At 44.9% G+C, this 18,378-nt stretch overlaps 2 protein-coding genes across 3 annotated transcripts in view; one reads left to right on the forward strand and one right to left on the reverse strand.

Moving 5' to 3' along the window:
* Nucleotides 1-18: 18 nt before the first annotated feature.
* On the forward strand, nt 19-7,180 carry LOC132994196 (uncharacterized). 2 transcript variants are annotated; one of them, XM_061064393.1, is made up of 13 exons: nt 19-444; nt 535-599; nt 680-767; nt 847-987; nt 2,697-2,837; nt 3,277-3,399; nt 3,504-3,692; nt 4,075-4,269; nt 4,359-4,480; nt 5,132-5,300; nt 6,617-6,768; nt 6,848-6,912; nt 6,996-7,180. In XM_061064393.1, the coding sequence occupies exons 1-13, from the start codon at nt 322-324 to the stop codon at nt 7,178-7,180; spliced, it is 1,758 nt and encodes a 585-aa protein (XP_060920376.1). In that variant the 5' UTR covers nt 19-321. The 2 variants fall into 2 exon arrangements, with proteins under 2 accessions (XP_060920376.1, XP_060920377.1); XM_061064394.1 differs by having other exon boundaries at nt 6,851-6,912.
* Nucleotides 7,181-7,251: 71 nt separating this feature from the next.
* The window catches only part of si:ch73-174h16.4 (leucine-rich repeat-containing protein 14), an 11,780-nt gene continuing 653 nt past the window's right edge, over nt 7,252-18,378 (reverse strand). The window contains exons 2-3 of the mRNA XM_061064395.1: nt 9,082-9,912; nt 7,252-8,355 (exon numbers count right to left, since the gene is read on the reverse strand). Coding sequence (XP_060920378.1) covers nt 7,788-8,355; nt 9,082-9,912 — 1,399 coding nt within the window. The 3' untranslated portion in view covers nt 7,252-7,787. The remainder of the gene's footprint in view (nt 8,356-9,081; nt 9,913-18,378) is intronic.

Here is an 18,378-nt window from a genome sequence, read left to right on the forward strand (position 1 = left end):
TTTAGAGCTTTATGTGTGTGTGTGTGTGTGTGTGTGTGTGTGTGTGTGTGTGTGTGTCTGTGTCTGTGTGTGTGTGTGTGTGTGTGTGTGTCTCTGTGTGTGTGTGTGTGTGTGTGTGTGTGTGTGTGTGTGTGTGTGTGTGTGTGTGTGTCTGTGTCTGTGTCTGTCTGTCTCTGTGTGTGTGTGTCTGTGTCTGTGTGTGTGTGTGTCTCTGTGTGTGTGTGTGTGTGTGTGTGTGTGTGTGTGTGTGTGTGTGTGTGTGTGTGTGTGTGTGTCTCTGTGTGTGTGTGTGTGTGTGTGTGTGTGTGTAGTACTCTGCAGATGAATGCAGAGCCTCAGAGTTTGGCTTCCAGTGGTTTTGGAGGTGAACTGTTTCTGGGCATCAGAGGAGATTTGTACAGGATGGATTGTTCAAAGTTCCTGCCGCACATCTACCAACAAATGGTTTTTAATCACCACTCAATGATGTCATCATTCAGACATTTTATCAAGACAAGCTGTCAAATATATCACATGTTTCCTCTCTTCATACAGCTTCTTTACACTTTCTGTGCCGAGCGAATTTCAGACTTTCCTGTCATCCAGAATCAAGAAAGAAAGTAAGATTTATTCATGTCATATATTAAGAATCACCAAAATCAACGAGCCAATAAGAAAGGAGCTGTGTTGTTGACAACAGGATCCCAAGTGTAGACGGAGAGGAAGGTGAGGAATTGAAAACAATCAGGAGAAATGTCTCTCTGAGCCGAGACGTGTGGAGACAGACGGTGAGTAGGAGATGTTACCTGGTGTCAGTGAGTCAGAAACTTTAAACCCTGAGATGATCTCCTCTGTGTTGTTCTGTAGGAGTCAGACATGGACCTGTCTGCTCTCATTGAAGGCTCGGTCAGATGCAAGAAAGAGAAACCTCGGAGCACAATGGAAACCAAGAGGGATGCTTTTGATCACTACATGAAGATTTTATATGGGCTGCCCCTACATCTAAAGGTTTATCTCTCTTCTCCTCTTACCTTTAATGCATCATCATGTTATCATCATGTTATCATCATCATGTTATCATCATGTTATCATCATCATGTTATCATCATGTTATCATCATGTTATCATGTTATCATCATCATGTTATCATGTTATCATCATGTTATCATCATCATGTTATCATCATCATGTTATCATCATGTTATCATCATGTTATCATCATCATGTTATCATCATGTTATCATGTTATCATCATCATGTTATCATCATGTTATCATCATGTTATCATGTTATCATCATCATGTCATCATCATGTTATCATCATCATGTTATCATCATGTTATCATCATGTTATCATCATCATGTTATCATCATGTTATCATGTTATCATCATCATGTTATCATCATGTTATCATCATGTTATCATCATCATGTTATCATCATGTTATCATCATGTTATCATCATGTTATCATCATGTTATCATCATCATGTTATCATCATGTTATCATCATGTTATCATCATCATGTCATCATCATGTTATCATCATCATGTTATCATCATGTTATCATCATGTTATCATCATCATGTTATCATCATGTTATCATCATGTTATCATCATCATGTTATCATCATGTTATCATCATCATGTTATCATCATGTTATCATCATGTTATCATCATGTTATCATCATCATGTTATCATCATGTTATCATCATCATGTTATCATCATGTTATCATCATGTTATCATCGTCATGTTATCATCATGTTATCATCATGTTATCATCGTCATGTTATCATCATGTTATCATCATGTTATCATCATCATGTTATCATCATCATGTTATCATCATGTTATCATCATCATGTTATCATCATGTTATCATCATGTTATCATCATCATGTTATCATCATGTTATTATCATCATGTTATCATCATCATGTTATCATCATGTTATCATCGTCATGTTATCATCATCATGTTATCATCATGTTATCATCACCATGTTATCATCATCATGTTATCATCATGTTATCATCATGTTATCATCATGTTATCATCATCATGTTATCATCATGTTATCATCATCATGTTATCATGTTATCATCATCATGTTATCATCATGTTATCCTCTGAGACGGGCTGAAGCTGCTCTTTTCCACAGACGCTTAAAGTCTTTATGTGTGATGTTTCACACTTAAATATATAAATCAAGTATCTCCTCTGAAAATAACTCTGTGAGTCATGACTGTCTACAATGGGTGTAACACCCGAGTCCCACTGTCTGTGATGTTTTCAGAGTTTTCAGAGTCCTATCTTCACTTTGTTTACATCGCCCGGACGGCCGGCTGACTCCTCCCCTCGTGTATAAAAGTTGTTTAATTGAGGGACTAGAGAAAAGAAGAATAACATACTGTACTCACTGCTTAACTGTGTTTCTAGATCACGCTCATTTCAGGTAAATTTACATGCAGTGTGAAGATACGAGCATAATAAAGATCGCTAGCATTAGCATGCTAACACAACAATGCAGCGCGAGTTGTTTTGGTTTCATGCTGGTGCTCAAGGGCGACATCTGCTGGATCAAAAAATCACATATAAAGCCTTTAAGCTTTAAGTCCTAGTAGTTGTTTTGTTTTGCTCTCAGGAATCACCACATGCCTTACACGTGTGCTCAATTAGCAGAGAGCAGTCATAGAAGAGTCTCTGCTTTCAGATCGATTTGGGAGACACCTTTGACCCCATGAAACGTCCGTTCAATCCAGAACACCGCGACTACAAGCCCCATAATCCTCCTGCGGTGAAGGAGGCCGAGTGCGCTGACTTTAAAGGAGACGTCCCTGTGGCTGCGAAGACGGTAAGAAGAACTTCTTTATCTCAATGTTACTTAATGAAAAGAATGTGTAGTTCAATCAAAGATAGATAGATACTTTATTGAAATTCAAAGCATCCAGTAGCAGGTTACAAAGACGTACATGACATGAAACATTTGTTACAAATTAACCACAAAACTGACGCCCCCCCCCTCCCATACATATATATTAACCCGAAAAAAAGATTTAAAGAATACCTCTAGATGAATCAAACTTAAACTGAGCAATTAAAAATAGACCTGTACAAGAAATGTACATAACCCGTACAGGGATAAAAATATATGTGAGATTTAAACAAGAACCTTTAAACAGTTGAGGAGAAAAATCTGTGATTAGACCTGAATATAAAAAATAAAAAAAGTGTTGACCTTCTGAAGTTGTGAAATCAAATCAAATGTTTGATCTTTTTTCTTCTATCTGCAGCAGAAAAAGGCTCCAGAAACAAAGTCTAAACCGACGACCCCGATGAGTGTCCCGCAGCGGCCCGCTCCAAAAGTCAAACCCAAGAAAGTCGTCGACGTGGAGAAGCGGGAGGGGGCGAGAAATGTAGCGTTGTGTCATCATCACTCAGAAGACTAAAGAACGTATTAAACAGCAGCTCTTAAATGTGTGTTCATCTGTGTGTGTTTCATCTGTACTTATCCCTGTAGCCTCCACAGATCATCCCTCCGATAGCTCCACCCAAACCAAAAACTCCAACTCCACGTCCTCGCAAGCAAAAACCCCCACCACCACCACCGCCCCCCCTCCCACCGCGGGGCACCACCCCCAAGGTCCCAACGTTCCTCAAACAGTTTACAGAAGCAGACTGGTTTAAAAACCTCTTTCCAGATCAGAAGGTAGTCAGACACATCTGTCATGCAGCAGCCAATGAGATCCTGCACATTGTTGAGGTGTGTGTGTGTGTGTGTGTGTGTGTGTGTGTGTGTGTGTGTGTGTGTGTGTGTGTGTGTGTGTGTGTGTGTGTGTGTGTGTGTGTGTGTGTGTGTGTGTGTGTGTGTGTGTGTGTGTGTGTGTGTGTGTGTGTGTGTGTGTGTCTCTGTGTGTGTCTCTGTGTGTGTGTGTGTCTCTGTGTGTGTGTGTGTGTGTGTGTGTGTCTGTGTGTGTGTCTGTGTCTCTGTGTGTGTCTGTGTCTCTGTGTGTGTGTGTGTGTCTGCGTGTGTGTGTGTGTGTGCGCGTGTGCGTGTGCGTGTGTGTGTGTGTGTGTGTGTGTGTGTGCAGTGTATCTCAAACATCCTGTCACCAGAGGACTTCTCCCTGCAGCTGCTGGTCGGTCTGACCTCCTACAGCCCTCGGTCTAAGGTCCAGATCCTGGCTGCTCTGCGGGCGCTACACAGCCAGCGACCTTTACACAACGCACACACGCTCTCCCAACGCCTCGTCCATCTGCTGCCCACATTAATGAAACCTCACATGGTACGCTGTGTTCTGGATCCAGATTCTCACTGTGCAAACTTTTGCAGCAGATGAATATTTTATTTATTTTTTTAAATCTTGTGTTTCAGTCGGCTGTGGAGCGGACCTCTCTCGTTGAGTTGTTCTATCTTTTAATGCAGCTCAAGTGTGTCGACAACGACCTCGGGAGAGAGCTTCTCACTCTTCTGGCTTTTAAGAAATCAGGCCTCCGGTGAGTCAGTCAGCCAAAACTCTTCACCGCAAAAACTCTGCATCTTCACCCGCACTCTGCAGAGAGAGAGACGGCTCAGCCCCGCAGTGTTTATTGTGATTTCTGCTCCATTAGAAGTCCTCTGCACCTTTAAGAAAAAGCTAAAGACCCAGCTCTTTCATGAATACCTACTAACTTAATGATGATGGTCTCCATATTATTGATGATGATGATGGTAATGACGATGGTTTTTGTTTGATAACCACGACTTATAAGATGGTTTCTATACTGATTAGAGCTCTCAAGAACTGCCCTCAATGTTGTGCTTTGCCTCTGGTCACTTCCTGTCAGCACCTGTGTGTCCAATCAGACTCAAAGCTGATCGTTTGCTCTTACTGACATTGTTCCCTTTTTTCTAGATCCTTGCTTGTGTTGTTCTGACTCTCTGATGTACGTCGCTTTGGATAAAAGAGTCTGATAAGTGAAATGTAGAATTGTAGTAGAAGTGGGTGGAGCCTAAAACAGAGGTCAAAGAGAGGGGGGAGTTTTTAGTGAAACTGCAAACTAATGTCGCTCTTTACCTGCTGGCTGTTTGTTCATGTTTACCTTGACGCCCACAGTGTTTTTGTATATTTGTTATACAAACGTATTAAAGTGTTATCACATCCACAGAGACGCAGCGCTCGGCATGCTGACTGCAGCCGGCGTCCATGAGGCTGAGAAGTGGCTGTGGCCCGAGCTGGAGAGCTGGGATTCAGAGCTGCGGGACCTGTCTAACATCTGGAAGCACCTTCACCACAGAGCAGATTGTTGGCTGGAGTTGTGGATCTCCAAATACAAGGTGACAAAGACAAGTGTGACATGAGTAATGTAGTGAGACATCTTTAACCTGAAGAGTTTCTGAGTGTGACTACATGAGAAAAGTGTTTGAATGGTTAAACCTCCTTACACAACAGATATCACTGGAACAACAATCAGACACACTCAAAAACCAACTCACTGAATTCAACAAAATATACTCCACAATTCTCACCACCATTTAGCTGCCACAGCAGAACCAGGCAGGTAAACGAGGAGGAGAGAGGAATGTGTACAACCTCTCCCACCAGTTTTATTTGACATCATTTTGTTTCTATACTGTCCCCATGTTTTTCTTTGTCCTGTTTGCTCATTCACTTATTTTGTCCCTCTTTCTAATTCATTCATTTTATTTACTGACCTTTTTCCTTTTGTTTTGTTTGTTTGTTTGTTTTTGTCTAAATCTGCTTGCAGAACTGTATCGTACCACAGTTCCCCTCTTGTTTGTATCTCTTTGTTTATTGTGTGAGTGTGTGTACATTCTTGAACAGCACTGCCCTAGAGGAGGTAGAAGCTTTCACCTACCTAGGCAGTGTTGTGGACACCACTGGAGGGACAGAGGCCGACATTAGAAGCAGAATCAACAAGGCTAGAGTGGTGTTTCACATGCTCAGAAAGATCTGGAGCTCAAAAAACATCTCCACAAACACTAAGATACGCATCTTCAACTCCAACGTTAAACAAGTGATGCTGTATGGATCCGAAACATGGAGAACAACAAAACACACAACACACAGGCTGCAAACATTCATCAACACCTGCCTCAGAAGGATATTAAACATCTGGTGGAAAGACAAAGTCAACAATGTGGACCTGTGGAAAAGAACAAGCCAAGACCCCATAGACTTACAAATCTGAAAGAGAAAGTGGAGTTGGATTGGCCACACCCTCAGAAAACCTGCCACAAACATCACCCGACAAGGAAAAGGAAAAGAGGTCGCCCCAGGAACAGCTGGAGAAGAAGTGTAGAGGCAGAAATGTCAGAGAGTGGACTCAACTGGGGAGAGTTTGAGTGAAAAGCCACAAACAGAGTGAAATGGAGGATATTCGTCAGGGGCCTATGCACCCAAGAGGAGCAAAAGGCTTAAGAAGAAGTAAGAAGAAGTGTGTATGCACGTTTTGGTGAATAAAAGTAAAAAAGAAAGAAAAGTGTTTTTAAAGTGAGAGTCTCTCCGTCTGCTCGTCAGCGCTCCTCTGTGACTCACACTCCACTGAATAGGACGAGCTGAGAGCGGGTCACGGTGCTGTTGTCTGTGTTGTTACTGCAGGTGATTAACTGCTGTCTGCTTCTTTTTGCAGGAACACGTCGAGTATCAGGGGAAGAATCCGACCTTCAGTGTTGTTGATGTGCTCAACTATTTCTGCTGCGTGCAGAGAGACGAGTACAGGAAGACCCGATGTGTCGCTCCAGCTGCTCGCAAAAACACTCTGCTTCTGCCCCTGAATGAAAGGTTTGTAGAGGTCATGTAGAGGTCATGTACTGATTTCCTGCTGAAAGACAAACATCCTTTAAAGTTCTGATTTGTTCAGTAGTTCTCAGCCGATCCTTCGTCTGGGAGAGACTCACAGCATGAGCAGGACGTGGAGGCCGCCAGGCGAGATTCTCTTTTCACTTCACATTTTGTGTCTCGTTCATGTTTTCTCTCTTTATAACATCTGATGTGTTTTTGTCCTCCAGGGATCATTCTGCCTCCACTCAGAACTCGTCCTTTCCTCTCTCACTTCCCGAGTTTCATCTGTTTGCCCGTACCGCGGCTCACGCTCCGCCCCTTCCACGTCCAATCAGAGGACGACTGGGTGAAGGCCTCCAGCCGCCGCCGCTACTTCATCCAGCAGCAGTCGTACGTCGAGTACTACAGATGATAAATCTTTTGTCTCAAACACCGTAAAGATAAAGAGCTTTATTTTCAGATACTTTAGACTGAAACAACACGTTACTTTATGAGGATTTATTCTGCGTCTGGCGCGATGTAAATGATTTCATGGCACACGGACGAGTTGGTACAAACACATTCAATTAACAGAAAAAACAATCAGGAATTTTTAAAGATATTCAAGAAGACAAATATGCATCAAAAAGTTCTTTACAGAGAATTCATCCAGATATGTTGTTTTTTTTTCAGTGAATTCAAACGTTAATATTTCTTTAGAAATAAATGTTCAAACGTTGAGCGAGCAGACATTAAAAAAGATCAAACTGAGAGTTTGTTGTTGTTGATGTTATTCACACAGGTCACATGATGTACGGGAGGCTGTAGGTGGTTAGCTCTGACCCCTCACAGCGAGGAGGTTCCTGGAGCGTGTGGACGGGATTCTGTTTATAAAAATCTGTGCCTCTCTGTGGCCTCACTTCACCGCTGTTTGTACTGAAGACTTTTTTTGCAGTTATCTGTTTTCATAAAAAGCAGAAATCAATACAATTCAAATGTTGACATTTCTCTGGTGTGTGTCGGCGAACTTCCCCTCCGCTCTAGTCCACCAGGTCTTTATCATAGTTGAGCAGGTCGCAGGTGAGGAAGAGGCCGGAGCGCCCGCTCTCCTTCAGCACCCGGTTCAGCTGGCTGTTGGTCATGTTGATCTCTGTGGCTCCGTCCAGCGGCCAGTCTAAGAGCTGAGCGCTGGAGGGCAGGTCGGGGAGGCCGGGCTGGTAGTCCTCCAGAGGGTTCGGGTACAGGAGGTGACGCAGAGAGGGCATTCTCACAGCCATCCTCACCAGGTCCAAGAGGCACGCCATGGAGAGCGGGTTCAGGGCCAGAGCTAAACTCTTGAGAGCGCAGCAGCCTCCCAGAGAGGGCAGCAGGAGAGCCAGCAGGCCGTCTGTCAGGCCACACCCACTTAGAGAAAGATGCTGAAGACTACAGGACGCCTGGGAGAGGAGGCGGCGGATGGAGGGCAGGGTGCTCTCCTCCAGACGGTTCTCACTGAGATCCAGCTGCTGCAGCGTGGACACATGATGGCTGCAGGACAGATAAGACAGATCAGCCGGGCTCAGACTCAAATATGGAAGTTCCAGTATCTCCAGAGGCTGGGGCAGCGAGCTGTAGAGAAAGAAGAAAAAGAACATCAAAATAATATCAAGTCAAACATTTACTATAGAGGATTCTGTTGTTTGTAAAGTTCCATTCAGTGAGATGTGTAGAGAGTGAGATGTTAAAGGTATCTTACTATCTGATCATTAAGGAAACATGTTGAAGTGCTGGCTTCTCTGACAACAATGCAGCAGCCAGTATGTCCTCCTTCTAACTTTAGATTCTGCTCCTGAATGATCTGGATTTGTTTGGACCAGAGAAGGTAGGCGTTTTTAAGGCGACCCCCCACACGGTCGTTTTGGACGCCCCTCAGTTTGTCAGATATCAGAGCAGTTATCAGGTCAACAGGTGTTGCAGCGATGGAAGCGGGTAAGAGAAGTGGTTCAGATAGAAGTGATTGTACCCGACCTAAAAAGCCTCTGCATGTTTCTAATAAGCTCCACGAGCAGAAACGTGCTCAAACTAGGATCAATATTGGAGATGCTTTTGAAAAATGGAGAGAGGTTAGAACACAGAAAGGTTTACAGACCCATGCAGAGCTGGATAAACACTGAAGCTTCAGAGTCCACCACATGGTGACCTGTGTGAGCATCCACTCTAGAGAGGGGGGGGGGGGGAGACAGCTCTCTATGATGTTTAGAATTTAGACTGCAGTACCCATTTTAACCACTAGGGCTCAGAGTTGGTGGTAATTGAATTTATAAACTGGTATTTAAATAGAACAACAGGTCGTACCTGAGCAGAACGCGCAGCTGTCCAGGCAGTCTCAGAGCAGTGAGGCTGAGACGCCGCAGTTCTTGCAGCTGAGCCAGACCCTGAGATAAGTCCCTCAGGGCCTCCTCCTGACCCGGGTGGTCTCTGCGGAAGTCCAGGTTACAGTAGTGAAGGCGCAGAGACCTCAGAGCAGGAAACACAGAGAGCAGAGGCAGCAGCTCCACCAGGCCCGACACCCCCAGACTGCTGTAGCGCACATCGATGCCCAGCAGACCGTGGCGGGGCAGCAGGTCTAGGAGGGTCTTGATGCTGGACACTGAGATCTCTTCCACACGGAGGTACCTGCACTGAAGCTTGAGGGGTCCCGATGTGCTCAGAGCTGCACGCACGCGCTCCCAAGAGCGGGCGTTCACAAAGAGGTCGGCCCTGACGTGCACCAACACAACATGGCCGACGTCTGTTTCCTGTGTCTCCGTCCGACTTCCTCCTGAACCCGTCAGAACTGTTTCTCTTCTTCTGTCCGTCTCCATCCTCCTCCTGACTCCTTTCCTCAGATCCTCTTCACTCAGAGTCCCGTATGATCCGATCCATCCTCTGTCCTTGTTTCCCTCGTCCCCGTTAGGATCCCTCTTCCAGAGCGCCCTCTCTCTCTTCACGTCCTTCTCTCTCTCCAGCGCTGAGAACCTTTTCCTCTCCCGCTCTCCCTCTCTCCTCTGCGCCCTCTGGGCTCCAGCTCCGGCCTGAACCACCATGGTGCAGAGAGCCACGGTCAGAGACCAGCCCCCCATGGGGTCTCCCATCCCTCCTTCGTCTCCCTGGAGTCCACAAAGATCCAGGACCTGCAGGGCACACCTGAAAAGAGAGATGTGTTTTAAACGTTACTTCAAACAAACTGATCCGACATTCTTTTATTGAACTTTTTAAAGACATGGTATTAACACATTTAGGTTTCAGGGATATATCAACTCTTAGCTAACAGAAAACATGAGGGCAGACTCCAGTCCACATAAACTACAGCAGCCACATAAACTACAGCAGCCACATAAACTACAGCAGCCACATAAACTACAGCAGCCACATAAACTACAGCAGCAGGCCACATAAACTACAGCAGCCACATAAACTACAGCAGCAGGCCACATAAACTACAGCAGCCACATAAACTACAGCAGCCACATAAACTACAGCAGCCACATAAACTACAGCAGCCACATAAACTACAGCAGCAGGCCACATAAACTACAGCAGCCACATAAACTACAGCAGCAGGCCACATAAACTACAGCAGCCACATAAACTACAGAAGCCACATAAACTACAGCAGCAGGCCACATAAACTACAGCAGCCACATAAACTACAGCAGCAGTCACATAAACTACAGCAGCAGTCACATAAACTACAGCAGCAGGCCACATAAACTACAGCAGCCACATAAACTACAGCAGCAGTCACATAAACTACAGCAGCAGGCCACATAAACTACAGCAGCAGTCACATAAACTACAGCAGCAGGCCACATAAACTACAGCAGCAGTCACATAAACTACAGCAGCAGGCCACATAAACTACAGCAGCAGTCACATAAACTACAGCAGCCACATAAACTACAGCAGCAGTCACATAAACTACAGCAGCAGGCCACATAAACTACAGCAGCAGTCACATAAACTACAGCAGCCACATAAACTACAGCAGCCACATAAACTACAGCAGCAGTCACATAAACTACAACAGCAGCCACAGAAACTACAGCAGCAGGCCACATAAACTACAGCAGCAGTCACATAAACTACAGCAGCAGGCCACATAAACTACAGCAGCCACATAAACTACAGCAGCAGTCACATAAACTACAGCAGCAGTCACATAAACTACAGCAGCAGCCACATAAACTACAGCAGCAGTCACATAAACTACAGCAGCAGGCCACATAAACTACAGCAGCAGTCACATAAACTACAGCAGCAGTCACATAAACTACAGCAGCCACATAAACTACAGCAGCAGCCACATAAACTACAGCAGCAGTCACATAAACTACAGCAGCCACATAAACTACAGCAGCAGGCCACATAAACTACAGCAGCAGTCACATAAACTACAGCAGCCACATAAACTACAGCAGCAGTCACATAAACTACAGCAGCCACATAAACTACAGCAGCCACATAAACTACAGCAGCAGGCCACATAAACTACAGCAGCAGTCACATAAACTACAGCAGCCACATAAACTACAGCAGCAGTCACATAGACTACAGCAGTCACATAAACTACAGCAGCCACATAAACTACAGCAGCCACATAAACTACAGCAGCCACATAAACTACAGCAGCAGGCCACATAAACTACAGCAGCCACATAAACTACAGCAGCAGGCCACATAAACTACAGCAGCCACATAAACTACAGCAGCAGTCACATAAACTACAGCAGCAGTCACATAAACTACAGCAGCAGGCCACATAAACTACAGCAGCCACATAAACTACAGCAGCAGTCACATAAACTACAGCAGCAGGCCACATAAACTACAGCAGCAGTCACATAAACTACAGCAGCAGGCCACATAAACTACAGCAGCAGTCACATAAACTACAGCAGCAGGCCACATAAATTACAGCAGCAGTCACATAAACTACAGCAGCCACATAAACTACAGCAGCAGGCCACATAAACTACAGCAGCAGGCCACATAAACTACAGCAGCCACATAAACTACAGCAGCCACATAAACTACAGCAGCAGTCACATAAACTACAGCAGCAGGCCACATAAACTACAGCAGCAGGCCACATAAACTACAGCAGCAGTCACATAAACTACAGCAGCCACATAAACTACAGCAGCAGCCACATAAACTACAGCAGCAGTCACATAAACTACAGCAGCCACATAAACTACAGCAGCAGGCCACATAAACTACAGCAGCAGTCACATAAACTACAGCAGCCACATAAACTACAGCAGCAGTCACATAAACTACAGCAGCCACATAAACTACAGCAGCCACATAAACTACAGCAGCAGGCCACATAAACTACAGCAGCAGTCACATAAACTACAGCAGCCACATAAACTACAGCAGCAGTCACATAAACTACAGCAGTCACATAAACTACAGCAGCCACATAAACTACAGCAGCCACATAAACTACAGCAGCAGGCCACATAAACTACAGCAGCCACATAAACTACAGCAGCAGGCCACATAAACTACAGCAGCAGTCACATAAACTACAGCAGCCACATAAACTACAGCAGCAGTCACATAAACTACAGCAGCCACATAAACTACAGCAGCCACATAAACTACAGCAGCAGTCACATAAACTACAGCAGCAGGCCACATAAACTACAGCAGCAGTCACATAAACTACAGCAGCAGGCCACATAAACTACAGCAGCAGGCCACATAAACTACAGCAGCAGGCCACATAAACTACAGCAGTCACATAAACTACAGCAGCCACATAAACTACAGCAGCCACATAAACTACAGCAGCAGGCCACATAAACTACAGCAGCCACATAAACTACAGCAGCAGGCCACATAAACTACAGCAGCAGTCACATAAACTACAGCAACCACATAAACTACAGCAGCAGGCCACATAAACTACAGCAGCAGGCCACATAAACTACAGCAGCAGGCCACATAAACTACAGCAGTCACATAAACTACAGCAGCCACATAAACTACAGCAGCAGGCCACATAAACTACAGCAGCAGGCCACATAAACTACAGCAGCCACATAAACTACAGCAGCAGTCACATAAACTACAGCAGCAGTCACATAAACTACAGCAGCAGGCCATATAAACTACAGCAGCAGCCACATAAACTACAGCAGCCACATAAACTACAGCAGCAGGCCACATAAACTACAGCAGCAGGCCACATAAACTACAGCAGCCACATAAACTACAGCAGTCACATAAACTACAGCAGCCACATAAACTACAGCAGCAGTCACATAAACTACAGCAGCCACATAAACTACAGCAGCAGTCACATAAACTACAGCAGCCACATAAACTACAGCAGCAGGCCACATAAACTACAGCAGCCACATAAACTACAGCAGTCACATAAACTACAGCAGCAGTCACATAAACTACAGCAGCAGGCCACATAAACTACAGCAGCCACATAAACTACAGCAGCAGTCACATAAACTACAGCAGCCACATAAACTACAGCAGCAGTCACATAAACTACAGCAGCCACATAAACTACAGCAGCAGGCCACATAAACTACAGCAGCAGGCCACATAAACTACAGCAGCAGGCCACATAAACTACAGCAGTCACATAAACTACAGCAGCCACATAAACTACAGCAGCAGTCACATAAACTACAGCAGCCACATAAACTACAGCAGCAGTCACATAAACTACAGCAGCCACATAAACTACAGCAGCAGTCACATAAACTACAGCAGCCACATAAACTACAGCAGCAGGCCACATAAACTACAGCAGCAGGCCACATAAACTACAGCAGCAGTCACATAAACTACAGCAGCCACATAAACTACAGCAGCAGTCACATAAACTACAGCAGCCACATAAACTACAGCAGCAGTCACATAAACTACAGCAGCCACATAAACTACAGCAGCAGGCCACATAAACTACAGCAGCAGGCCACATAAACTACAGCAGCCACATAAACTACAGCAGCAGTCACATAAACTACAGCAGCAGTCACATAAACTACAGCAGCAGGCCACATAAACTACAGCAGCCACATAAACTACAGCAGCAGTCACATAAACTACAGCAGCAGTCACATAAACTACAGCAGCCACATAAACTACAGCAGCAGGCCACATAAACTACAGCAGCAGTCACATAAACTACAGCAGCAGGCCACATAAACTACAGCAGCCACATAAACTACAGCAGCAGTCACATAAACTACAGCAGCCACATAAACTACAGCAGCAGTCACATAAACTACAGCAGCCACATAAACTACAGCAGCAGGCCACATAAACTACAGCAGCCACATAAACTACAGCAGCCACATAAACTACAGCAGCAGTCACATAAACTACAGCAGCCACATAAACTACAGCAGCAGCCACATAAACTACAGCAGCAGTCACATAAACTACAGCAGTCACATAAACTACAGCAGCAGGCCACATAAACTACAGCAGCCACATAAACTACAGCAGCAGGCCACATAAACTACAGCAGCCACATAAACTACAGCAGCCACATAAACTACAGCAGCCACATAAACTACAGCAGCAGGCCACATAAACTACAGCAGCAGTCACATAAACTACAGCAGCAGTCACATAAACTACAGCAGCAGTCACATAAACTACAGCAGCAGGCCACATAAACTACAGCAGCAGTCACATAAACTACAGCAGCCACATAAACTACAGCAGCCACATAAACTACAGCAGCAGTCACATAAACTACAGCAGCAGTCACATAAACTACAGCAGCAGGCCACATAAACTACAGCAGCCACATAAACTACAGCAGCCACATAAACTACAGCAGCAGTCACATAAACTACAGCAGCAGGCCACATAAACTACAGCAGCCACATAAACTACAGCAGTCACATAAACTACAGCAGTCACATAAACTACAGCAGCAGTCACATAAACTACAGCAGCCACATAAACTACAGCAGCAGCCACATAAACTACAGCAGCAGTCACATAAACTACAGCAGCCACATAAACTACAGCAGCAGTCACATAAACTACAGCAGCAGTCACATAAACTACAGCAGTCACATAAACTACAGCAGCAGTCACATAAACTACAGCAGCAGCCACATAAACTACAGCAGCAGTCACATAAACTACAGCAGCAGGCCACATAAACTACAGCAGCCACATAAACTACAGCAGTAGGCCACATAAACTACAGCAGCCACATAAACTACAGCAGCAGGCCACATAAACTACAGCAGCAGGCCACATAAACTACAGCAGCCACATAAACTACAGCAGCAGTCACATAAACTACAGCAGCCACATAAACTACAGCAGCCACATAAACTACAGCAGCAGTCACATAAACTACAGCAGCAGTCACATAAACTACAGCAGGCCACATAAACTACAGCAGCAGTCACATAAACTACAGCAGCCACATAAACTACAGCAGCAGGCCACATAAACTACAGCAGCCACATAAACTACAGCAGCAGGCCACATAAACTACAGCAGCCACATAAACTACAGCAGCAGTCACATAAACTACAGCAGCCACATAAACTACAGCAGCAGCCACATAAACTACAGCAGCAGTCACATAAACTACAGCAGTCACATAAACTACAGCAGCAGGCCACATAAACTACAGCAGCCACATAAACTACAGCAGCAGGCCACATAAACTACAGCAGCCACATAAACTACAGCAGCCACATAAACTACAGCAGCCACATAAACTACAGCAGCAGGCCACATAAACTACAGCAGCAGTCACATAAACTACAGCAGCAGTCACATAAACTACAGCAGCAGTCACATAAACTACAGCAGCAGGCCACATAAACTACAGCAGCAGTCACATAAACTACAGCAGCCACATAAACTACAGCAGCCACATAAACTACAGCAGCAGTCACATAAACTACAGCAGCAGTCACATAAACTACAGCAGCAGGCCACATAAACTACAGCAGCCACATAAACTACAGCAGCCACATAAACTACAGCAGCAGTCACATAAACTACAGCAGCAGTCACATAAACTACAGCAGCCACATAAACTACAGCAGCAGCCACATAAACTACAGCAGCAGTCACATAAACTACAGCAGCCACATAAACTACAGCAGCAGTCACATAAACTACAGCAGCAGTCACATAAACTACAGCAGTCACATAAACTACAGCAGCAGTCACATAAACTACAGCAGCAGCCACATAAACTACAGCAGCAGTCACATAAACTACAGCAGCAGGCCACATAAACTACAGCAGCCACATAAACTACAGCAGCAGGCCACATAAACTACAGCAGCCACATAAACTACAGCAGCAGGCCACATAAACTACAGCAGCAGGCCACATAAACTACAGCAGCCACATAAACTACAGCAGCAGTCACATAAACTACAGCAGCCACATAAACTACAGCAGCAGTCACATAAACTACAGCAGCAGTCACATAAACTACAGCAGGCCACATAAACTACAGCAGCAGTCACATAAACTACAGCAGCCACATAAACTACAGCAGCAGGCCACATAAACTACAGCAGCCACATAAACTACAGCAGCAGGCCACATAAACTACAGCAGCCACATAAACTACAGCAGCAGTCACATAAACTACAGCAGCCACATAAACTACAGCAGCCACATAAACTACAGCAGCAGTCACATAAACTACAGCAGCCACATAAACTACAGCAGCCACATAAACTACAGCAGCAGTCACATAAACTACAGCAGCAGTCACATAAACTACAGCAGCCACATAAACTACAGCAGCCACATAAACTACAGCAGCAGTCACATAAACTACAGCAGCCACATAAACTACAGCAGCCACATAAACTACAGCAGCAGTCACATAAACTACAGCAGCCACATAAACTACAGCAGCAGGCCACATAAACTACAGCAGCCACATAAACTACAGCAGCCACATAAACTACAGCAGCCACATAAACTACAGCAGCAGGCCACATAAACTACAGCAGCAGTCACATAAACTACAGCAGCAGTCACATAAACTACAGCAGCAGGCCACATAAACTACAGCAGCAGTCACATAAACTACAGCAGCCACATAAACTACAGCAGCCACATAAACTACAGCAGCAGTCACATAAACTACAGCAGCAGTCACATAAACTACAGCAGCAGGCCACATAAACTACAGCAGCCACATAAACTACAGCAGCCACATAAACTACAGCAGCAGTCACATAAACTACAGCAGCAGTCACATAAACTACAGCAGCAGGCCACATAAACTACAGCAGCAGTCACATAAACTACAGCAGCAGGCCACATAAACTACAGCAGCCACATAAACTACAGCAGCCACATAAACTACAGCAGCAGTCACATAAACTACAGCAGCAGTCACATAAACTACAGCAGCAGGCCACATAAACTACAGCAGCCACATAAACTACAGCAGCAGGCCACATAAACTACAGCAGCAGTCACATAAACTACAGCAGCAGTCACATAAACTACAGCAGCAGTCACATAAACTACAGCAGCCACATAAACTACAGCAGCAGCCACATAAACTACAGCAGCCACATAAACTACAGCAGTCACATAAACTACAGCAGCAGGCCACATAAACTACAGCAGCAGGCCACATAAACTACAGCAGCAGTCACATAAACTACAGCAGCCACATAAACTACAGCAGCCACATAAACTACAGCAGCAGGCCACATAAACTACAGCAGCCACATAAACTACAGCAGCAGGCCACATAAACTACAGCAGCAGGCCACATAAACTACAGCAGCAGTCACATAAACTACAGCAGCCACATAAACTACAGCAGTCACATAAACTACAGCAGCAGTCACATAAACTACAGCAGCCACATAAACTACAGCAGCAGCCACATAAACTACAGCAGCAGGCCACATAAACTACAGCAGCCACATAAACTACAGCAGCAGTCACATAAACTACAGCAGCAGTCACATAAACTACAGCAGTCACATAAACTACAGCAGCAGTCACATAAACTACAGCAGCCACATAAACTACAGCAGCCACATAAACTACAGCAGTCACATAAACTACAGCAGCCACATAAACTACAGCAGCAGGCCACATAAACTACAGCAGCAGGCCACATAAACTACAGCAGCCACATAAACTACAGCAGTCACATAAACTACAGCAGTCACATAAACTACAGCAGCCACATAAACTACAGCAGCAGGCCACATAAACTACAGCAGCAGTCACATAAACTACAGCAGCAGTCACATAAACTACAGCAGCCACATAAACTACAGCAGTCACATAAACTACAGCAGCAGGCCACATAAACTACAGCAGCAGGCCACATAAACTACAGCAGCAGGCCACATAAACTACAGCAGCAGGCCACAGAGGGAAATCAAGTGATTCGAGATCATGCTCGTCACAGCAGGAGATTAAAATCATCTGAATGTTGATCCTATCAGAGACTGAAAATGATTTGTGATCCTACATTCTTCAATAAATTAAAGAAGACGGATTATTATCTGGGACTGATTACAGAGCTCCTCTCTGATTGGCCCAAAAGGACAGGTAACAGGATATTAATGCTGCATCCATGAGCTCCTCGGATCGCCCCAC

The sequence above is a fragment of the Labrus mixtus genome, chromosome 19, assembly GCF_963584025.1.
Source record: "Labrus mixtus chromosome 19, fLabMix1.1, whole genome shotgun sequence".
In the NCBI taxonomy this organism is placed as follows: domain Eukaryota; kingdom Metazoa; phylum Chordata; class Actinopteri; order Labriformes; family Labridae; genus Labrus; species Labrus mixtus.

What these genes read in the sequence shown, in the direction of transcription:
- LOC132994196 (XM_061064393.1), top strand. Translation starts at nt 322, where the DNA reads ATGAATGCAGAGCCTCAGAGTTTGGCTTCCAGTGGTTTTGGAGGTGAA. An exon ending in CGCACATCTACCAACAAATG is followed by an intron (nt 445 to 534) that starts GTTTTTAATCAC and finishes CTCTTCATACAG; the next exon opens with CTTCTTTACACTTTCTGTGC. An exon ending in CAGGACGTGGAGGCCGCCAG is followed by an intron (nt 6,913 to 6,995) that starts GCGAGATTCTCT and finishes TTTGTCCTCCAG; the next exon opens with GGATCATTCTGCCTCCACTC.